This window comes from Crinia signifera, chromosome 8 (genome assembly GCF_055691185.1).
Source record: "Crinia signifera chromosome 8, ASM5569118v1, whole genome shotgun sequence".
Taxonomy (NCBI): Eukaryota; Metazoa; Chordata; class Amphibia; order Anura; family Myobatrachidae; genus Crinia; species Crinia signifera.
In genome coordinates this window covers 94,686,823-94,711,724 of record NC_139224.1, presented here as the reverse complement: position 1 = coordinate 94,711,724, position 24,902 = coordinate 94,686,823, and the positions used below count along the sequence as shown (strand labels likewise).

General features: G+C 42.8%; 1 protein-coding gene across 9 annotated transcripts in view; it reads left to right on the top strand.

Moving 5' to 3' along the window:
• The window catches only part of KCNT2 (potassium sodium-activated channel subfamily T member 2), an 852,827-nt gene that overhangs the window by 4,494 nt on the left and 823,431 nt on the right, over window positions 1-24,902 (top strand). For 4 of the 9 annotated variants that reach the window (XM_083156801.1, XM_083156800.1, XM_083156797.1 and 1 more), the window contains exon 2: window positions 23,110-23,154. The exons of the other annotated variants lie outside the window; for them this stretch is intronic. In XM_083156801.1, coding sequence (XP_083012927.1) covers window positions 23,110-23,154 — 45 coding nt within the window. The remainder of the gene's footprint in view (window positions 1-23,109; window positions 23,155-24,902) is intronic. 9 annotated transcript variants of the gene reach the window in all.

The window sequence follows — 24,902 nt, the reverse complement described above, 5'->3', positions numbered from 1 at the left end:
TCTTGTAATTTTTATGTAATCTTTTGCGTGTATAATCCGGAGTGATATGCTGCTCTCACTAAATACTTTGTACCGGCGGCACAATATAGATGAGCGGTGGTACAAATTACTTTTAGCCTTATTGTTAAATGGGTCCCGCACCCATACAGTGATGGTTGGGAGCTATTTGCTGCCATCGGTCTAAAGACGGCTGTTTTATGCCGCCTGGTTGTTTGATTACGGCCACATAGGCAGAACACCAATAAGACCTTATTCATTTGAAGGCTGGTCCAATTCTGTGTCGGTGATTGGTCCTCACAGTTTGTGCTGATACACAGACCATATCAGATTAGCCGCTCCGTCTGACGGAGGTATTGGCACCACGTGACCTAGTGACGTGGTGCGCTTAAGTCCATCCCTACGTCTCGACGGTGATTACCGCACGCTGACCCGATCAAGTGATTGACGGGGACAGCCCTACATAAACTCCTTGAGCGTACGTAGTAGCCACGCCCTCTGACGAAGTCCGCAGTGACGAAACGCGTCAGGGCGTGGCCTACGACGCTTCTTCTTCTGACACCGGTATCCAGGACCCTTTGTGCTTCTCCACGCTTCTCTGCAATCCAGCCCTGCGGCGTTTGAGTGCACCCGAGTACCTGGTACAGTGTGAGCAGCATATGCCTTGGTTTTAAAAACTTATGCCATGTGGTACCCAGTCCACACAGCCCTTGTATTTGGTACGAGTTCCTGTTAACCCTTACCGTGGCTTATCTTTTAAAATAAATTGTGTTTTCTAAATATACTACACCATGAAGCGCCTTCTTTCTGCCCTTTTCTATATATATATATATATATATATATATATATATATATATATATATATATATATCACATAAAATATAACACATAGGAAAATAGCTAATATGAATGGCAGAAAAGCAGCTAAAACTTGCATACTGTATATTGTAAAATAAGGGCAATAGTGGATCAAACCAGAGGGTTTGAGGAGGAGCCGAAGGTGGTGTTTAAGCAAGTTAGTTCAGAATACCCGGCTTTGCCCCTTGTGCGATCTGGTACACGTGTAAGATTTACATGCAAATCCGAGGTGTTGGGAGTCAGGGTGCCAGTAAACAAAGCGTTTTCAGACCCTAAGGTCTCCTCTTTAGGGCATGTACATTGGCCATTATTCTGGTTCACTTGCAAAGGCAAATAACTTCTCAAATGGGCAAAACCATGTGCACTGCAGGTGGGGCAGATGTAACACGTGCAGAGAGATTTAGATTTTGGCGAGTTATTTTGTTTCTGTGCAGGGAAAATACTGACTGCTTTATTTTTACACTGCAATATAGATCTCACTTTGAAGTAAAACCTCACCCAAATGTAATTCATTCTGCACAAGTTATATCTGCCCCACCTGCAGTGCACATGGTTTTGTCCATTTGAGAAGGAATGTGCCTTTGCGAGTGAACCAGAGTAAGGGACATTGGGCCTTATTCTGATCTGAGCTCAGTACAAATTTGTTCTTAAAATGGGCAAAACCATGTGCACTGCAGGTGGAGCAGATGTAACCTGTGCAAAGAGAATTAAATTTGGGTGGGGTGTGCTGAAACTGAAATCTAAATTGCAGTGTAAAAATAATGCAGCCAGTATTTACCCTGCACAGAAACAAAATAACTCACACAAACCTAACTCTCTCTATACATGTTACATCTGCCCCCCCTGTAGTGCACATGGTTTTGCCCATTTTAAGAACAAATTTGTACTGAGCCCAGATCAGAATAAGGCCCATTGTATGTTAGGTTTGCCACATACCACAGAGTGCAATCTGATCAATTTCCTTGATGAAGTCTGAATAAGCAGACCTATATTTGAAATAGCATAAACATTTTCTCTGTACGTGTGCTATTTAGACCTTAAAATAATTTTATCATTGCCATTTTTATGTACTCAATATACAGTATATATCAATATCAACATTTTACAGAGAATATGTTGGGGAAGGTTTAGGTTTATGAAAAAACAATTATTGGTATATTTTGGCCCCCACAAAAAAAGAATCAGTACTTGTTTCCTAGAACGGCGCCCAGGTTTTCTACGTGCGGCACCATAGGGAAATCGCATCGCATGGGCCAATATAGCGGCATGCAATGCGATCTTTTAATGTCATTTTTTCAATGGTCTTTGTTCCCCACTATATCACATTGCATTTCATCGCACCTCCCACAAAATTGAATGCAATCACATGCGATTTTATAGGGTGTGAGATGCCATTACATGAGCTATACAATGACATGATTGTATGTCCTAAAAATAGGTTTTACGCACCCCCCCCCCCCCACACACTATCTACGCCACCCCGAAGCATGGCGAGCACAGCGAGCTCCGCGGGGGGCGTCGGAACGTGTCCTCTGACTTTTTCATACCCCCACTATCCACGTCGGCGTGGAGCTGAACTTATATAGTGTGGCCAGCGCAGCGAGCCACCGAGCCCGAAGCGTGGCGATCGGAGGCGGATTACTTTACATGTATTCCGCGTCCCCTTGCGGGGCTCACTACACTCGCCACGCTTCGGGCTCGGTGGCTCGCTGCGCTCGACACACTATATAGAGTCAGCTCCACGCCGACGTGGATAGTGGGGGTATGAAAAAGTCGGAGGACGCGCTCCGCCACCCCTCGCGGGGCTCGCTGCGCTTGCCACTCTTCGGGGTGGCGTGCATAGTGGGGGGGGGGTGCGTAAAACCTATTTTTTAGGACATACAATCATATTATTGTTTACCTAATGTATGTGGCATCGCACACCATATAAAATTGCATGCGATCGCATGCGATTTCGTAGGAGGTGCGATGCGATGCCCTGGGGCACACATAGCAGCGAATAAATTACATGAAAAAAATCGCATCGCACATCGCATGGCACTAAAATGGCCCATGGGATGTGATGCGATTTCCCTATGCAGAATAGCCCACTAAGCAAATTGCTTAGTGGGCACCTTTCTAGGAAACAAGTACCAAAGAATCTATCTCTCCTTGCACAAACAGAGGCAAGATGTCCTGATCATCCTACAATTCCTCACCCCCTTCAGTGTGTACATCCTATAGTGTATTAATTTATCCCTGCTGGAATCCACCATCACAGGTCCCTCTGTACTTTCTGAAGGCAATTTCTGTTCTTCCTGGAGGAATTTATAATTAATTTTGATAAACGTCAACTTCTACACATTTTGTGGAAGCAACCTCTTATGCCAATCGCTGACGAGGTTCTTGGCTGCACTAAAAACTCTTTTGTAGTACACAATGGTAGTTTGTAGTTTTGGTAATTTAAAGTCAGTTTGTGCAAGTGCCTCCAAAATTGCCTCTTTTTCCTGCCAGTATAGATACAAGACTGTCTGATATGCCTACTTGGATGATTCTTTCAATGGTGACAGCATAGACATGTCAGTAATTGTAGGAAGCTCCTTCAGTATGGATCAGATGTCAAAAACTCACTCCTAATACATCTACCCAGTGGGCTGTCACAGTGATTAGTCCTTAGTTTGCCCTGTTCCAATTGTCCACGTCTGTGATTAAGTGAACAGTGGGTACAATGGCATTTTTGAGGACACTAAGGACACTTTTCTTAGTGTCCCTGTACAGTCTGTGAATCACTTGCCTAGAGAAGTGGAGTCTAGACTCGATTTGGTACTGGGTTACCTGGGGCCCTGATTCTGGTTGACTTGCAGCTTACCGGGTCCCAGAGGGTCCACCTCACGGGCCCACCAAATTGCCGCCGCCGTATCACCTCGCAACCATGTGAGGAGATGTAGCACTAAGACACATCTCCTTGCATGTCCTGCTGGTGGAGAAATCATTCAATGGTCACCAACTGACTTATCTTGAAGGGCAGCGGAACGAAGACAGGGTGGGCAGTTGACATCATATGATTCAGTCACTCGTCTGCCACACTCCTCACTAGCCATTCAAGGTGGCTATGGGTTAAATGTAATGGGCATTGGGGAATTTCCCATGAGTCTTTCTGGTGTTTTATTTTGCCATTTAAATGATTACTCCTTTAAAACATTGAGCAGACCTGATAGAGACTTAAGAATGCATGCACAGCACAGACAACTACATTTACCCCTACGGTATATTGTAACAGTGAGACGCAGTTGGTGTAAGGGGCAGTGATGAAGTGCTGGAAGAACATTATTCCCAAAGTATTTTATTGCTTTTTTTATAATTATTGTATAAGGATAATAAAATGTGTTAAGACAATTTGTACTGATTTGTACATTATTTGCATGTTCTGTTCTTTAATGCTCTTAGTGAGTGAACATAATTGAAACAATTTAAGATATGCATACCATTAGACAAATTGTAACAATGGAAAAAACTTTCACAAAGAGCTAGAGCCAACAACTACCACATGGAGTTGCACAAGGGTTGCCTACCCTCCTGCAATGGCTTGGATGCTCCCGAAAATTGTGTCCCCCTCCCACCCCCCGGAAAGGTGACAACCCTCCTGGATACTGGAACGTGGCAACATTCATTTTCCGTGATTCATGGACAAAGATGCAAATCATGACATGTACGGGGCTTGATGACGTCTACATCAGGCCCCGCCCCCCCAAAGTAGGCAACCCTGAGTTGCATACATTTCTATACTTATGTTACTGCAGTTTCAAAAATTCTTGTTTTCAAGAAACAAAAAAATAAACACTTACCACAATAAGCCTACAATAGATTGTTTATTATACAACTGTATATTCTCTCTTCTAGCACACTTATTGGTCTGTCACTTGTATCATTTCCTACTCAAAGCTTTCTTTTTTTCTATACAAATTTTATTTTTTTCCTTTAGGGGGATATGTATCAGAGCTTGGAGAGAGATAAAGTGCCAAACAATCCCTTCCTAACCAGAGCTGCCATTAGAAATCGAGGGGCCTGGGACTCCCAAAACAGGCACCCCATCCTCTCCTGGTAATATGTGAAGGAAGAATAGAGGCAGTCATAAGAGAGACAAGAGGAGGAATAAGGACAGACAGAAAAGAACGGAGGAAAAGGGGCAGACAGGAGAGAGAGAGGAGGAACTGGAAGCGAGACATAATAGGGCAGATGGGAAATGGGAGAAAAAGGATGAAAAGGGGTTGGTTGATCTAAAGAGAGAGGAGGAATAGAGGCAACCAGAAGAGATAAGAAATAGGTGGAAATGGTAGAGAGACATGAGAAATAGGAACACATGGGAGAGAGACATGAGAAATAGGAACTCATGGGAATGAGACAGGATGAATAGAGGGAGATGGCAGAGAGAGAGAGAGAGAGAGAGAGAGAGAGAGAGATGAGGAGGGGGAGGAATAGAAGGAAACTGAAGACAGAGGAGGAAAAGAGGACTTTAGTAAAGAGAGAGGAGGAATAGGATCAGCAGGGTGAGAGAGGAAAGGAGGAGGGAGATAGCAGAGAGAGAGAGAGAGAGAGGAGGAAAAATAGGATCAGCTGGGTGAGAGAGGAAACGAGGAGGGAAATGGCAGAGAGAGAGAGAGAGAGAGAGAGAGAGAGGGAGAGGGAGAGAAGGAACATGATTAGATTACTGCACAGAGCCTCCCACATTATGGCTCAGTCAGAGCTTGATTAAGGCTTAGGGGGCCCGGGTTACTTAAGATAGGGGCCCTAAGGTATGTGTGTGTGTGTGGTTTGTGTGTGTGTGTGTGTGTGAAATTACATCGAAATGATTGCACAAGAAACGCTGCTGTTTATGGTTTATTCGAGTGCTGCCATACCCCTGACTCTTCTTTTGCTTCTATTCATTTGGGCTGCCATGGAGGGCGCTGCATTGTATTTATATACATTTATTTTACAAAAGCTGGTGTGAGTGCCACATCTCAAGGCAGTGACTGCTGTGGAACGGATCCATAATAGATATCCATTCGGTAGTGGCTCTGGCCTCATTGCCCCTCTGTATGCTTTTTATTGCTTTCCCAGTATGCCATATAGAGCCCTCCATATTAATATTATGTTCACATGCCCCCAATATGCCACATATTACCCCTCCAGTATGGCACACAGACCCTTATAGTATATCCCTGCTTTCCCCATTGGGCCACAGGACCTCCATATTAATATTATCCCATTGACCACCAATATAATACACAGACCCTCATAATATTGTTGTCCAAATCTACCCCCCCCAGTATGCCACATATTGTTCACCCTAGTATTACACATAGGACCCTGTACTGATGTTTTACCTTCTAGTGCTGCTTAATGCGTAATACTTACAGAAAGAATGACTTCCGAGTCCCCTAAATGACATGGGTATGGTTTAAATCTTTATGGTCTTAGGATCAGCAGTGCCATAGCAGCCCCTCAAAGAACAAGTGACACTGGGCTCGGCTCATTGGTTACTTGGTACTATGGGCTGGCTGTAATGCTGCCTTAGTTTGGCAGCCATGTGGAATGCTGGCCGAACTCGGACAGTTTTTTAAAGGTGCAATTATTAGTCAAAACTATGCCTTGTAAGTGATTGCCCCTTTCAAAAATGTTGCAAGGCTGCAGAGTTTCTGCGGTATTAACCCTATATCTCTGTCCATTTTATCACTCTCCAAGCTTTAATAAATCCATCCAAAAGTCACTTCATCCCTTACCCTAACTGAACAACAATATACTGTGATTATTCCTTAGTTTTTTGTTCTGTCATGGGCTCGCTTCTTTATGTCTCAGATCTTTCATGGCTGCCCATGCATGGTGAGTCTATCACCAGAAGTGAAATCCTAGTGGTAGTCATCACATTCCAGAACAGACTCTTATCAAAGCCTTTGCCACTGCTGAACAATGTAAGAAAATGTTCTATGAAAAATGAATTCTTATTGTTGCAATCTATAGTGATTAGAAATGATTGCTAATGTGACAAAATGTACATTTTTAAAAGAAACCTAATATATATATATATATATATATATATATATATATATATATATATATATATATCTACTATATATATCTACATCACTGGGTAAACCATGAAAATGTATCTGATCACACTCTCAACTGTATACTCCTCCCCCTTACCATCCTAGGACATTCTTTTATCTTTTTACATTTTTCACTTTCAATCTCCCACTCCCGGACACTCTGCTAACCCTTGTCTATAACTATTTGATTCTGACTTCCAAAATTGTCTTGGTGATCCTCTTTATAATAATGTAGAGAATAAAAAACAAAAAATCAGTTTAATCTGATGCACTCTTCATCCATCAAATATTATTTACACTATGCAACATACAGTGCACATGGAAGTGGTGAATAGAGCTAATGAGGTATGTTCAAGCTTATGTTTGTGTGCTTGTTTGCAGTTTTATTTCAGTACACTGGAGTATTCTGCACACGCTAGAATAGTTAAATCTATGCCGTTACTTCCCTGCAGGAAGCTGCTGTGGCTGGCAGCATGTGCTCATACATTCACAGACTGTAATATCGGCTACTCTCAATAGAGAACATTCAGATAAGCCCTCAATCGGAATGCCACAGTTTTCGACACACTAAAAATCATATGCCGCGGAGAACACTAGTATTAACTATACATAATGAGAACACATTAACCCTGCAACGGCGACAAAGACCAGTCGCCATGTTTGTTGGAATACCGCTTATAAGTGTGTGAATAAAACACACATAAAATAAGTGGCCTTATGGGAACTGCGTTTTCACTGGCACACTAAAAGTGACTATAAACTTGTGAAAAATATCAGAACTATACACTAACCCAGCAATAATTTATATAATACAAATAAAGCATAAATCAACGTGCGTGCGATCCGATGCGATGCAATATTTCATTGTATAAGAGCCCATGCTATGACATATGATGGGTGCTTCATTTTGAAAGCACCCATGTCATTTTTTGCATTTTATTTTGCACGCCCCCACTATCCACGCCACCCCGAAGCATGGCGAGTGGACGCGTAAGGCGTCCTCATGACCTTTTCATACCCCCACTATCCACGTCGGCGTGGAGTTGTTTTTATAAAGTGTGGTGAGCGCAGCAAGACACCGAGCCCAAAGCGTGGCAAGGGGACGCGGAATACATGTAAAGTAATCCGCGTCCTCTCGCCACACTTTGGGCTCGGTTGCTCGTTGCGCTCGCCACACTTTATAATATCAACTCGTCGTGGATAGTGGGGGTATGAAAAGGTCGGGAGGACGCTTCGGGGTGGCATTGATAGTGGGGGTGTTTTAGGAACACATTCACACCTGCCATATCATACATCTGACACAGTATTGACGACATGTGTTAACGATTAACTTGAATTTACTTAATAATTAATGACAACATATCACATTAATTAATTACATCATGTGATGCGATGCAATTTCCCTACACTAGCGTACGTATGCTAATTGTGCGCCGTGCTACTACACAAGTTCCCAAGGTACAATAATATACCTGTAGACTACTGATTAATGGAATCGTACTGTTTTTAACATTAAAATAAATGAATTAAAGTTGACAACAGTGATGGATGAAGAGTGCATTGGATTTAACTGATTTTTTTTCTTTTTTCGTCTCTACATTATTGGTCTAATATCTGAAAATCAGCTGTTAGCACCTTGGAACACTGGGGTAATAACTATAGGACACCCCTATCCGGTCATTAGAGACCCCTCCATTACTGTAAATATATATAAAACACTTTAGCGTGTGTTCTCTTTATCCTTTGATCCTCTTTTTACCCCGCAAATTTTAGGCTACCTTTTCTGAGATTCCGATCTCAAGCCCTGTTCTCACTCTTACGTTTTTCTTCACTTTCCCCAGAACTGGGATAATACCCACCATCTCTTTTTTTATTACTATTTTTTGCTTCTTTTGTTTGTATTCTATTTTGTCTTACTGTTCAGATTGAATGCTATATTCTCATGCAGTGTTTACCATTTATTCTGCTGTTTTTCATGTTATTTTTTGGATAGTATTTATAACTCACACTCGCACACAAAAAAATAGTGAGCCAAAGGTAATAGGGTGTGAGAGATTTAGAAAGTGAGAGCTTTTGTGAGAGTTTTCCTATTATTTTTTTTTAAGCGGTAATCATGTACACTGAAAAACCAGGTGGATTTTGCCATGTAATTGATTGCCCCTTTAAAAAAATGGGAAAACTCACACTAAATCTCTTGCACGTGCATGTTCTGACAACACCTGTCTCCCGTTAATTTATTTGGAAAGCAGTAGTGATGCGATTGCATGCGGCTAGCCACGCTCCATTTGCATTGTAGTCCCATTGCAACACGCTGTTATATACAGCAAGGCTGTAGCATGACACACCTGTATGTCGTGTCCCCCCCCCCCCCCCCCAAAAAAAAAAAATTCACTATTATTTTATAAGTTTCATTCTACTTATTCTAAGTTATATTACCTGATTCTAATCTATACAAATGTCATATGTCAATGCATTGCATGATTACTATGAAAGCATTCCCAGATCAGATACCATAATATATTTACTAAGGAAATAGAACCCGCTGGGATAAGAAACAAGGAAATCCTATTGAATTGAATTGAATGGTCTCTGGTCATATAAAATACACATCTAGTAGTAGTAGTTTGTTTATTTAGTAGTAGTAGTTCGTTTATTTACATCTAAATTATGTATGGTCAAGAACATATAATTCCTTTCACACTTGCATCTCCAATGCTTCATTTTGTGATTAAGCCAGTGGTTCCCAAACTATGGCCCTTATTCTGATTGAGTCGGGTGGCTGCATGTGCGGTTGGACGGCCGATGTTTGGTGTCTGCGCATGTGCAGAGGCAATTCTGTGCATGTGTGAACGTTGCGCACATCCGAATATGGCGTAAATTCCGTTCAGAAAACGATCGGTCAGGACAATCCAAGCAAGGGGAGGAGAGGGGAGTGAAGGACTGTTTGGGCTCATTATCATATGCGTATACCCCGCGTCTCATGCGCGTTCCCATGAAAACGCTGGGTGTACGTATGCTAATCCGGCCGTGACGCATGTCTGGGGGGCAGTCAGCTGACATAGCCGGATGCCAGCTGGCCACCCATATCCCTGCTTTCACACGGAGAAATGTCCGAGTGCTCTGGAGCACTCGAAGCCGTCTGACCGCTCGGTCCATCATTCGATGGTCGGCGACCATGGGAGGATGGTAGAGGTTCCCACAGATGGGGGAGTTGATCACATGAAACGCGGTGGCCAAGCACACTCGGTGCCTGTCCGATATACGCATGGGGGAGTTGATCACATGAAACGCGGGGCCAAGCACACTCGGTGCCTGTCCGAAATACGCATCCGTTCTATCCAACTAGAATAAGGACCTGTGTGCCTTGGCACCCTGGGGTGCCTCGGGACAGTTGCACGGGTGCCTTGGTGGTCCAGGACCAATTACATTTATTTATGGTCAATGTAATAGGCAAAACCAGTGTTTGTGGCTTCCAATCATAAGATGTGTACACAAGTGAATCCTGGTAACTGACCCCACAATACAGTATACTTAATTAAATATTTGTTTCTAAAAAAAAATTGACGTTTCTTAATAAGAAACTTTTGGCCTAGGGATGCCGTGAAAAAAATTCTGATACTCTATGGCGCCATGATGCTAAAAAGTTTGGGAACCACTGGATTAGGCATTTAGTGTCTGAATCCTACTTCCAGGAATATACTGCAAACCACAGTCCCAGATGTTCCCCCTCTAGAAATATTCAAAATACACTCAGTACTTACAGGTAAACTTACTAAAGCTTCTAAAAAATGAAAAAGGTGATGTTGCCCGTAGCAACCAATCAGATTCTGTCTATCATCTTTTATGATACAGTAGAGAAATTATAGAATCTGAACAGTCGAGTATGTACTGTATGTACAACATTAGTAATAAAATACTATAATGTTTGTAACATACATACATACTGTATGTTAGAGAATACATTTATAGTACAAAACATATTGTTTAAAATTTTTTGGTGACTGTATGATCACATTACTATACCCATATATTTTTTTTCGTGATATCATGAAAAGGAAAGAACAGAGACAAGCAACTCAACAACATTTGGACTGACTAGTGTCAGTTGTACACATCTTGCGCAATATTTGATTTGCTGTCGTAGCATCTTTTTTGTCAGGCATTGTAATTTGTTATCTGGAGATGACAGATGTTCAAGAAAAATAGTCCTAAGTGGTGTTAGTGGATTTGTGTTTCTTTGAAAGTGTGTTTGCACATTTAAGTTGCATTTTCTACATTGAAAAAGGTATTTGCTTTTGGAAGTGCACTAAATTACATTGAGTGAGACTTGATCCCACACGCTGTTGGGAGACATGATAGCTCCCAAAATGAAGGCCAGATAGCCAAGTGGTAAAATGCCAAAGCTGCGAATCGTAAGGACTGCGGATCGAGATTCGGTGTAGATCAGAGAGTTTTACTTCAATTGATATTCATTTCTTTTTTTTTAAATTCGATAATTTTTATTGAAAATTTTTTCGAAATAGACACACATATCATTTCTAGAACATTCTGGAACATACAGGGGTGGGGTCATTCTGGAACATATTTGTATGTTTCTTGTGTACACAAGAAAGGTTTGTCAAAAGACAAAACATAAACCACTTTTCTTTTCCTGAGAAGAAAATTAAAAAGGGTGTATCTAAAGAAAATCTTGATATCAACCTACCTACTCTGGTCTCACTAAGCAAAATGACGCGTAGCACAATATGTTTGTTTTCATAACCTCTGCACAAAATACTTTCTGTTGTGTATGAAAAGCTTTAGTGATAAATACTAATGAATGTTATTTGTGTCCATATTAAACAGCCACAGCCACACAAATGCACAATTTTTCTACGGAATCATGTCTCCTTTATAGATGGATCACATCACCCAACCAAGTGGAACACTTGATCCGTTTTTCCACTGAATAGGAAACAATTGATTTTAAAACGATTCATTGCTTTCAATGGACACATTTTCTGTTGCTGGCTATCAGCACAGAGTGCCGGTCCGTCTGCTGATCTGTTGTTCACATCATACAAGATCTAGCATTTTAAATTCAAATGCCACAGCTTACATTAACCAATTATCTGGTTGTCCATCACAAGCAAACTGGGGATCAACTGACACCACTCTCCCCTATACAAAATGCTACAAAGTAGCAGCCGCAGTTTTTTTCCCAATGCAAGTTCCAATGTGATCTATATATAGATAGTCACACATGATATACATTGCTCACATATCAAATTAATCAGCACAGTCTCCTGTTGTGTCCCAGTCACATTATGTTGCAGCTAAAAAAGATTTCCTGGCAAAAAAAGATGCCTAACACTTGAAGATTTGGACAGGACCCAGCAGCTCACTCCCATCAAGCATCTCACGCTGTGTGAGGTATTGTGGCTAGATGTATGAAGACAAATCTGTATACTGAAATAAGGAAAGATAAAAATTTCCAAATTGTGCTATACACCAGTGGTTCCCAAACGTTTTTTAATCACGGCACACTAGAGTATCAGAATTTTTTTCAAGGCACCCCTAGGCCAAAAGTTAGATCCCAAGAACTTCAGAAAAAAATATATAATTAAATAAGTTGCGCTTGTATAACATCCTTAGGTCCAGTTATGTGGTGAAGAACATGATTCACTTCTGTTTATCCACATATTTTATAATTGGAAGCCACAATCACTGGTTTACCTTATTACATTGACCATATATAATTTGAATTTGTCCTTGACCACCAACCCAGGGCACCCCTGCAAGTGCTCCGAGGCACACCTGGGAGCCTAGGTGCACAGTTTGGGAACCACTGCTATACACAACCATTCAGTGCTCAGGTTATATGGTTCAGAAAAATCTGATATGATGGACAATTAGCATAGGATGGAAATTTCAGTAGGATCATTATCAGTCTGAAATGTCTTTTTTAGGCTTTGGAGGAAAGCTGTTTATATACATTCATCTGAAGTGACTGCAGTGGGCCTTAAGCTACAGTAGGTACATGCTAGATGACATTTAAAACACAGATAATGACCATTCATGGAGCATTCGGCACTAGCAACGTCTGTACATACAGCTCAATCTGAGGATATTGTTAATGATAACATAATACTGGATGTGGCCAATGACAATATCTTTTGCAAGATTGCACAATGGCCCTTTTTCAGATCTGATCGCAGTACAAATTTGTTCTAAAAATGGGCAAAACCATGTGCATTGCAGGCGGGGCAGATGTAATGTGCAGAGAGCATTACATTTGGGTGGGGTGTATTAAAACTGAAATCTAAATTGCAGTGTAAAAATAATGCAGTCAGTATTTACCCTGCACAGAAACTAAATGGATCACACAAATCAAACTCTCTCTATGGGCGGGATGTATTAATATACATCGCCGCCCTTCGCCTGACAGCCGCTGCGATGTTGCCGCATATGTACTAACATATGCGGCTAGCATCGGGTTGCGGTGATGGAGACCCCCGCGATACCTTTGATGTGGTCTGCGGGGGTCTCCGTCACATCCCAGCGGCTGCCAGTGTCCCCCTGCATCTCCTCCTCCCCCCTGCAGCCGGATGTCCTCCCGGCTGTGACACCTGCTGGGGGAGGAGGAGATCAGGAGGACGGGAGGGTGGGCGCGCGCGGACGGCGGACGGCGGGCGGCGATAGAAGCCCATAGGCTTCTATAGGGTATCGCCACCCTCTGGCGAAAACGGGGCGGACGGGTAATGGTAAATAGGAAAATGTGGCAAAACCCCTGTTTTACCGCATTTTCCCTTTAGTACATCCCGCCCTTTACATGTTACATCTGCCCCACCTGCAGTGCACATGGTTTTGCTCATTTTGAGAACAATTTTGTACTGTTATCAGATCTGAATAAGGCCAATGTGTACACTCTCTCTAATTTGTCCAGCATTTCCAAGGAGTTCAAGAGAAATAATGAGGCACACGACTATTTGCCTGCCACCTAAAGTGGATCCAGCATTACTGTCTGTGAGTTTTGGCAGCAGCATCAAGCAATAAATCAGAATTAAATATAATGACACTACTGCTATAGTGACAAGACTTATGTTGGCAAACTATGATGAAGGACTATGGTTCACTGTGCGAATAAATATTGTGTTCTTTATTGTTTTATTTTATCTGAGTTTAGAATGTAATTGAATTGTGATTGATAATTCGTGACAGCATAACATTTTGTAAAGTGCTTACATTTACATTTGCTTTCTGTAATACTTCAGCTGTCTTCTGCAGAAACGCTTGTTTATCTAAAACATTATAATTATCACCATGAGTATGCAATGTTTCATTGATTGCCCTGCAGTGATTAAATATGTTGGCATCCAAAAGGTGCAGATGTGAGAGTAACTTTGCATGTATGAGCCAGCTTCTAGTTTTATATTCAACAAGAAAAAATATGTTTCAAGTATAAAAAGGGGGTAAAAATATCTGTAAAAACGCCCCAAAAATGAGTTACCTCTGACAAACATGTTATTATACAGAGCTGCACAGATCCATTAGATCCTTGCAGCCATGTTCACTTGTTTTTGTTTAAAAAATCAGAAAAAAAGTGGATCCAAACATGAAAAAGTGTAACTAGAACTAGTGCATCAATCAGTGCTGGTAGTATCAAAATATTCCCCATTATAATTAGGGATGTGCACCGGCCACTTTTCGGGTTTTGGGTTCTGATTACCTTGAGGTTTTGGGTTCTAATGGGTTTTGCCAAAACACCTCATAAATGTTTTGTGTTTGGATTTTTTGGGTTTTGGGTTCTGATTGTTTTTGTTAAAAAAGCATAAAAACTGCTAAAATCGCAGAATTTTTTTTTTTTTATCCTATGCTATATTAATACCAAAAACATTAATTTCCACTCATTTCCAGTCTATTCTGAACACCTCACAATTTTGTGTTTAGGGCAAAAGGTTGCACCGAGATAGCTGGATAACTATGCTAAGCCACACAATTGTGCGGCACAAACACGTGGCTCATGTAAGAGTGGCACTGCAGCGGTAATTACAGCAGTACTAGGCACCAGACAGGTAGATACGGCAGTACTAGGCACAAGACAGGTAGATACGTCAGCAATACTAGTATATGTGCACCAGCAGAATTTATAATAATGAATTTTATTATTAGGTACTGCTTGGCACTCAGTGGCACACGTCAGTGTACCAGCAGCATGGAATTATTTTTTACAGTCACACGCAGCACAGGTATTATTTTTTAATTAAATGATATATAGCAGCCTAGTATGTACTAGGTAGGTACACTTAGGCAGTAGCACTGCCAGTGGCAACAGTGGACTGAGTAAATAATACTGGCAGATTCAGTGCAGGCAGCAACAGTGGACTATATATATATATATATATATATATATATATATATATATATATATATGTAATTATTAAAATAATATATAATATATATTGCAGCACAGCACCAGAGGTAGGCCCCAGCACAGAGGAGACAGTAGTACTACAAGTACACAGTTAGACTGTCCGCCTTGCTAGGGAGATCCCACCCTAAGCAGAGAGGAAAACAGAATACACAGCAGCACTGAGGGAGACAGCCCCAGCGAATAAAATAATTACAGCACAGCACACCAGAGGTAGACCGCACAGAGGAGACAGTAGTACTACAAGTACACAGTTAGACTGTCCTCCTTGCTAGGGTGATCCCACCCTAAGCAGAGAGGAAAACAGAATACACAGCAGCACTGAGAGACAACCCCAGCTAATAAAAAATATTGCGTTCAAGGTCAAGCTCAAGTTTAAGCCCCAGCAGCAGGACCAACACACCCTTTCCCAACCCACTACTAGACTGGAGTGAAGATGGCGGGCGCAGCATCCGCTATTTAAAGCCTCACGAAATCCGGCGCTGGACGATGACGTTCTGCCCATGCGGACGGACCCGAGTCAGGCGGGAATCTCCGAGCGCTGCTCGGAACCGGGCTCGGAATGATGACGTCCGTGGGGGCTCAGATCTCTGGAATCCGAGTCTGCACATCTCTAATTATAATGCTAATTATCCTTTGGCCTGTCAGCACATTTACTTACCTTTTATTCTTATCATCATAGCTGCCTACCCTCCTGCATTCTGCAGGAGACTCCCTGAAATAGAAGCAATCTCCCTACCTCCCTCATTAGTCTAGCAATCTCCCTCATTTCACCAAGCCCACATTACACTGTTACATTTTTGGGGAAGAAAGGAATGAGAGATAGATCCATTTACATCAGCACCATTTCCCAGCACTTTAGCAAGTATAGGAGCTCTTACTAACTGCTTTGGGGCTTATCAACATTAATTGCAAAATATTCCTCTCAGATGTAGCAGTACACACCCACGCTTCTAGGTGACACATTCATATTCTCTTTTCACAATCTCTCCATATATGAAACTAGACACACCCTTTGGGAGGAGTATGACACAGCCCGTCAATGGGGCGCTTTGCAAAATTGTATTACCAACTATAACCTCCCTGAAACTAGTTTTTAACAGTAGGCGAGTATGCTTATAATATACTTTATATACTTGTAATTAATAAAGTAGCAGACAGTGTCGGATTCAGGGGGGGCACTCGGGCCTGTAGGCACAACCTCCCTGTCATTTTTGCATTTTTTCTTTTTATGGATATCAGTAACACCACTACTATCGCTTTAAGAGTTCATAGAGCTGCAGTCACTTGGACCTGCGGTGGCTCTGCATGACAGCAGCCTGTAGTGCTTCCCGGCTGCTAGTGTATAGATCTACCTCCTCCTCTCAGAACATCCAGGTAGACTAGACTCCATTAGCCTTCTTAGAGCAGGGAGGTTTTGCAAACAAGTATTGAGGGGGCGAGAGGTATGGTGAGAGAGGGGGTCAAGTAAAGGCACATTGCTAATAGTGGGAAGGAGAGGTACATATGCGGCCCTTTACTGTGGATCTCATGTACAATGCAATCCTAGACAGGACTTACCACCCAAGATCGCATTGTAATAGACATTCCTAACAGATGGATGTATGAGCGGCTATTGCTGATTGGCTCCCAGCCCAAAGCAGTTTTTAAATGAAGGCAGCTATAGGTGGATAGGTGGACCAGATGCAGGGGTCTCAAAGCCAGAGCCGCACTGCATGCAAAAGCTGCTGCAGACTCCTCATCACTACCCATCACAGTTGCATCTGCACAGCTATCCATCATAGCCTCTGCATGCTGCCCATTAATATTAACCTGCTGTCTTTCCCTGTCCCTACTGTGTGCCCTTGCTGTCCCTCTCTCTGTCCCTCTCCTTGACCCTTCTGTCATTCTCTGTGTCCCCTATACAGTATTCCTGAAAGTGGTGCTTCTTTAATGGGGCAATGGGATGCAGTGCGCACACGGACCCTTGAGTCCCAACGGGGCCCATGCTGCACCCATTTTTCAAATACTCCATCCCCACAGCTTAACCTCTCCTTATAGGTCCCTAACCCTACCTCTCAGCTGCCTAATTGGCAATGTCGGAGGTAATGAAGCGGTTTTTTAACTTCAGTGCATTTATCTAACTTACATATATATAGCACGCTGCTGCCTGTTCGTCATTTGATTGACAGGCGCAGGAACCAATGGGTAAGCTGATCCTGACATGACATGATGTTATCCAGCCAGCCAGGCATGATGGGGGCTGATCAGCCTCTTTATACTGCCGCCCGTGGACCTCTGTCAGACAGGTACTGCTGGCGGCGTGCAGGCTGTGGAGCGAGTGTGTACACTCGCGGTGAAGGGAGCCCAGCTGGCAGCTCTTTATCCTGCTGCCGCCCGCCCGCTGTCAGACAGGCACTGCGGGCCGGTTGGCGTGCAGGCTGTGTTGAGTGTGTGCACACAGTGCACTCGCGCCGATGGGAGCAGGGAGCTCTTTATACACTGCTGCCTGCCCGCTGTCAGACAGGTGCTGCGGGCAGCGTGCAGAACGGAGGCAGTGAAAGTGAGGGCTGACTGAGGAAGGAGGCAGCTTTAGCAAAGCAGGGAGGGAGCCAGCGCCTTTTCAGCATGGTGCCCCTTTGCTTTGCAGGAGCTGCTGAGAGGGCAGCGCCGACCCTGACTCAGCCCCTGCTTTAGTGATAAACTTAATGTCACACTGAGCCCAGAGATGCCCACTAAACACCAGATGCCAGCCACAGAGCACAGAAATCCCACTTGGGATCTTGGCTATAAAGTTATTGAGACCAGAGTAGCAGCAGGTGAGGACAGTTTGGTGCATGTGAGTGCTGGTCGTGGGAGAGGAGGGAAGGGGGAATGCAAAGTATTTTGGTGGCTGTTAGATAAAGGCCGCTGATTGTCCAGTTCTACCCACACTACTTGTGTGTGACTGTAATGTGTGGCTTTGTCTCCCCTCCATCGTGCTGCTGTTGCTTTCACCTGGGGAGGGAGCAAATTACCGCCTTGCCTCAGATGACAAAAACCCTCGTTTTGGCCCTGGTGCATGGACATGAACCCGACAGTGATGTTAGGCCACTGCAACCACCACATTTTCCTGATCGCTGCTCTGCAAATTCACAGCTCGAGCTTTTATTGAAGGACCCTGCATCTGCATGTTATGCTGTGTGCATGCATGAGGCCACCCTGCGACTGAAGCCAGTGATGGCCAGCCATAGCTACAGTAGCTGTTCCCAAGAAAAATTACAGTAGATGGCTGTTTATGGGTGGCACGCCGGCATGTTTTCGGAGTGCCCCGAAAAACACAGGCGTTTCCCGGCCGATGTGACAGCACCTGATGTCAGCAGTGGCCTTTGCAGTATAGACTTACTTGGCAGCTGATAATACTGTAGGTGGAAAACCATTCGCTGCTGAGTGATTGTGAACGGTTTTCCCCTGTGTGCACGGCTGCGGGTGTAGACCAAATCTTTTGCAAAATGTGGATTTTTTTTTTATGTCTGTAAAGCGAGTTTGAGTCCTGCTGAAGAAAAGCCATATATATATATATATATATATATATATATATATATATATATATATATATATATATATAGAATATCCACAATAGACCGGCACTCGGCGGACTTAGAATAAGAAGTAAATACCCATACTTTGCTTTTGCAACGTTTCGAACTTTAATACAGTTCGTCCTCAGGCAGCGTACAGACAACAAATAATACATAAAACTGACCTTATATCCCTGTGCTCGTCCATTCCTCCTTCGCGCCGGGTTGTCCACGCACTTCCTGTCCAGGTACCGGAAGTCCTTCTCTCCCCAGTGCAGCTATTCAGGGTTGCTATGGAAACCCGGCGTCCAGGTCCTGGAACGAGAAAATACAATACAGAATAACAGAAAAACACCAAAAAGTGCCATATGAAAGTTAAAAGCATACAATGTGGCAATTTCCTTCAATATAAATGCTATAAGGCTCTGATACATAAAATATGACAGGCAGCTGGTTGTCACATAGCTCTGTGTCCATTAATAAAGGTTCTGTACTTTATATATACTAATGTCTCATAGACACACATTCAGATTTAACTGGTCGTTAAGACCCCTCGGTTTTACAGTGTCCAATAGATAAATCCATTTTGCCTCCAATGCCAATAATTTTTTATTTCTATCTCCACCCCTGTTGTCATCTACTATGTGGTCTATTACCATATGTTTGAACGTAGCCATAGAGTGTTTGGCTTCTGCAAAGTGGCGGGCCACCGGTTGCTCCAAAGTTTTCCCACCGAGTGCTAACCTGATTGCCCCCCTATGCAGAGCCATCCTCTCCCTGATCGTTCTAATGGTCTTCCCCACATAGCAGAGACCACAGGGGCATTTTATCAGATATATAACGTACGTGCTCATGCACGATAAGGCATGTCGGATCTCAAATCTTTTTCCTGTGTGTGGGTGCGTAAAGAATCTCCCCGTGAGCATGTGGTTACAGGTTGTGCATCCCACACAGGCAAAGCATCCCTTCTTTTTGGTTTGTACTCCTTTTATAAACTGCATGAGCTCTGTGACGTCAGATTTGACCACCCAGTCTCTGATATTTTTCCCACGCTTATAACATGGCATGATCCTGCTGTTCTTGAGGCTTCTCATCTTCTTCTCATTTTGAATTATCGGCCAGAGCTCACGGGTCCGTTGTTCTATTGCATCATGTGCTAGATTGTAATTCTGTACCCATCTGACCACTTCTTTCTGTTCTTTCGTTTGTTTAGATGTAAGAGTGGCTTCCCTGGTGGTACTATCCACCCTGGCCCTGGCTTCTCGGATCATCTTTTGTGTGTAGCCTCTTTCTTTAAATTTCTCTTCCATGTTGTTCAAGCTAGTAATTAATGTTGTTTCTTCACTAGTTATTCTTTTGACTCGCAAAAGTTGTGAGTACGGGAGACTATGGATGGTTGCTCTAGGGTGACAACTGTCTGCCCTAAGCAAAGTATTTCTGTCCGTGTCTTTGACATAAATGGAAGTCACTAACTTGCTATCCACCACAGAAATATTGACGTCAAGGAAAGCTACTGATTCTAGGCTCAAGGAGTATGTGAATTTGATGGTACTGTCTCTGTTGTTAATATCTTCCATGAGCTCCACAAATTCTCCATAAGAGCCTCTCCAGAAGATAATCACGTCATCTATATATCTTCTGTAGAAGTGTATCTTGTCTCTGACCTCTCTGTTAAAAAAGAAAGTCTTTTCAGTAGCGTCCATAAATGCATTTGCATATGTCGGAGCGACATGAGAACCCAACGCTACTCCCGCCTTCTGCAGGTAGTAGCGACCGTTATAATAGAAGTAATTCCTGTGGAGCACCAGGTATAATAACTTCATGAAAAAATCAAGATTGGGTCCTGTATAATTAACATTATCAGTTAATAGTGTCCTGATGGCTAACAGACCTTCCATGTGAGGAATGTTGGTGTACAGGCTGGAGATATCCAAAGTACACAACCAGGTGCCTGCTGGCACTTCTCCCATTTGCTGTAATAATAGTAGTAGTTGGGTTGTGTCTTTGAGATATGAATCTCCAGCCTGTACACAAGGCTGTAGGAAAAAATCACAAAACTTTGATATGTTGTCAAAAAGTGAACTCCTTGCGGATATAATGGGCCTTCCCGGCGGATCCACCAGACTCTTGTGGATATATATATAAATATATAAAATTATTATTATTATTATTATTATTATTATTATTGTTATTATTATTATTATTATTTAAGGAACAGGTGGTACAGTAGCACACGAGGCTGTAGTCTGCAACGAACAGGTATTTAGGGACTAGGCTGTAGATAGATAAGTGAGAGCAGGACCAAAAGCCATGGTCATGTTCATGTGACTAAGGGGGTGATTCTGGTTAGCTTGGTTAGCGGCGAAGCTTGCAGCTCACCGGGCGTAAGCAATGCCTCCCCACTAAATGACCGCCCACCCCTGCCACCAAATCCCTGCATTAATCTAAGTCAGCCCAGACTAACATTGCGAGCATGGTAGAAATCATTCGATGGTCGGCAACTATCAACTGATTTTGGACCAGCACGCTATCCTTCGATAGGATGTTTATGCAAAACATCCATTTGCAGTGCAGCTTGGATATTCGGCAGGGGCAGACATTCAATTTCCTGGCAGGTGGTGTTAGAACTTAAGTCTCGCTAAGCAGGGAACTACCGCTGCTTAGAAAGCCAGCCAGAATGACCCCCAAAGTGAATTATTTTTGCCACTAAAACATGGATGTTCTATGAATAAATTAATACATTTGTGACTTCAATGAGCTGTGAACAGTAAAAGCGATCCTGTAACAGACACTTCTGGCAAAACATGGACCCATTTAAACAATTAACGGATGAACAATAAAAGTCAGCACTATTATCATTAAAGTGTGCAACAGTCTGCATGACTCAAGTATGGCTCCAGCTCACAGAAGGAAATCTGAAGTCAGGTATCCCCATTTGATATGCACAATGTTATGAAATACACTATATTCCAACTGTGGTATATTTTACCAAAAAATAAAAAATCTCAGTTGTATAAATCATGGCCTAAAGCAAGAGCTCTGTAACAAAACCAATGGTAACGTATGTTCATGGTAACTGTGTTATGTTTTCCATACTAATATTAGCATATCTGTCATTTTGCCAAATGAAGTGAAAAAAATATAAAAATATTCATTTTTTTATACTTTTACACATTTCTCTAATTCAGTGGTTCCCAATTTTTTTTGAATCACGGCACCCCGGAGTATCTTTATTTTTTATTTTTTTCATGGCACCCCTAGGATAAAAAAGTTTCCTTTTGAGAAATTTAGAAAACAATATTAAATTATATAAATTGTAATTATATGTCATCCTTAGTTTTAATTATGAGGTGAGGGACAGGATTCACTTATGTTTGTTCACATAGTTTTTGATTTACAGCCACGAGCACTGGTTTTGACTAGTCACTATTTCAATGACTATAAATAATTAGCATTGCTCCTGAACCACTAACTCGAGGCACCCCTGCAAGGGTCCCGAGACACCCCAGACCCCAGGGTGCCTAGGCACACAGTTTGGGAACCACTGCTCTAGTTGTATATTGCTACTCATACAGCTGACAGATTTCAGTGGACATGCCAAATTCAGCACAACATATATCAATATGTTTTGAGATGCAGTCATCATGATCACCTTCGAAATGTCAGACTGAACATTGCTATGCCCATATTTATTTTATATTATACAACTTTGAACCCCAAAGATAAAAACGTTGGGGGTTTTATATGTTTTTATGTAATTTATTAAATAACATCCTACCCTCCCACTCAAGACAGTCAGTGCACGCCAAGGGCGTGCATCAAAAATGTAGGGATGTTACTTCATGGGGAAGGGATGTGGCAACATAATATCACCAATTCAAATTAAATGATACAGTAGTGTCTTTTGTTCACATTACACCACACAGTAGTGCCACTTGTATACAGTGCACAAGGTAGAACCCCTTAGGCACCCTGATATACGTTTCCAGGGCAGAGGGTCAATGTTCCTGAAGGTAGAATTGCCTCCTAGGTGACAGGCCAGGGGTGTGGGCTATGTTAGGGACCACTGGAACATTGTGAGAAGTTTGAACTATGCTGTGACACCTGTATGCTGCAGTGCTGTAAGTGCTTGCCTATGCTGTTTATCTGGTTTGCTGTTAACCTGCTATAAAATAAAGACCAAGACTTCATCTTATCCAGAGTATGTGATTCCTTGTCCTATTTTGCACCCAAACAGGGATGTGCATCTCAGCTGGAATCTACACACAGCAGAGACCCCTGGGTAAGACAGCTATCTGTGTTTAAAAATGTCACTTTTTTTATTGCAGTGTGCAGCTGGCCTGGGAGCCAGGAAAGGGTTTTATTTGGAATGTGTCTTTAGTGAAGTGGTTAGCCTGTTCAACCTCCCCAGTTTGTGCCTGTAGTGGAATAACATGGAAAAATAGAGTTGAAAGGTGGTTGTATAGAAGGCAGCCCTCAAGGGGCCAACGTATCATTAAAAAAAATATATATTTTGTGTTAGAAGGGGGGTGTCGGCTTAGACTTTTTTGTGAGTCTAGCACATTAAATTAAGCCTACTAAATTTTCCCTTAAAGGGAAAATACAGAGTTCTATGGAGGAATTACTGAAAAAGGTTTACTGAACTGGCTGTTGGCCAGCAGCATCTGACTGAAAGACAGCAAGCTCAGACGCAGATTTTTTATGAGGAATTGAAGGAGCTGAGAAAAGTTGAGCAAAACCCGGAGAGATGACCGAAGCTCACCCCAGCTGATGACATTGAGGCATTACTTTCTACCTTTGAGCGCACTGCCACTCATTTAAAATGGCCTGCAGAGGAATGATTTGATAGACTGGCTCTCTGTTTCACAGGTGAGGAGCAGAGGGATTATGTGGATATGAGTGTGGCTGAGGCACGCTCCTACTTGACAGGATTGAATTGAGTCTCCCAGGATTCAGCTGGCCAAACTAGCCCAGCTGGTAAGGGCCTGTTTGTGGCAGGATAAAAACTCTGCAGTGCAAATTGTGGTGATAGGCACACTGGACCAGGCTATGTGGGTGTTAGAATGCTTGGTGCAACAGTGGGCCCTTCAGGATGACCTCCAGACATTTGAGGAGCTTACAGTGATAAATATGTGGCACCTGACCCTGTGAAAATTGAGTAAAAGCAGGTTAGAATACGTGCCAGTTTCAAAACCCAGAACTCAGGTCCCAGTGGATAAGCCAAAGGCCCTGCCTCCCATGGTGTGATTTGAATGTGTCAGGAAAAGTGGTTGAGCTGATGGCCACCCCAAGCAGAGTCCACCCTGTTCCAGATACAGGTACAGTTGGAAGGCCGGGAGATCTGGGCACTGGTTGACACTGTAAGTGAGCCTACCATTGCCGATGCCAACGTGGTTCCTCCAGTAGCTGACCAGATCCTGACTTGTGTCAGGGGATTGTTTATACAGTAGGAGCAAGTTTCATCTTTGCTCCTTTGCTCATGGCTAGCCATGGCTTTTCTATTGTTCTCAGCTGCAATACACGTATATATACGTATTTCAGCTGAGAACAATATAATAGCCATGGCTAGCCATGGCTAGCCATGGCCAAAGGAGCAAAGATGAAACTTACTCCTACTGTACATGGCAATGTTAAGAAGTGCCCTAGGGTGTACCTGCCACTCAAAGTTCAAGCTCACTTAGGGTGGCAGCTGCAGTGACCTCCCGACCACCTTTTGCACTAATCCTGGGAAGTGACTTCCCATTGCTGCAGGAGATGGATACATGGCAAGATGATAACAGTCAGCTGCTGAGGTGTCTAATGGGCCAGAGACTTTCAAAGCTTGGCATCTCGAAGAGCTGCTGAAACACCCCAGGAAAGTGAGACTGAGGCCAAATGGTACCTTGTTGGTGAGAAAATATCACTGCAGGAATTTGGGCGAGACCAATGACATGTTAGAAATCTGGTACACGTCTTTGAGACTGTAAAAGTGGTTAATGGTAAGGTGGTTGCTGCTTTTGCACCAGAGGGTGTGTCATATTTTGTGTGGAA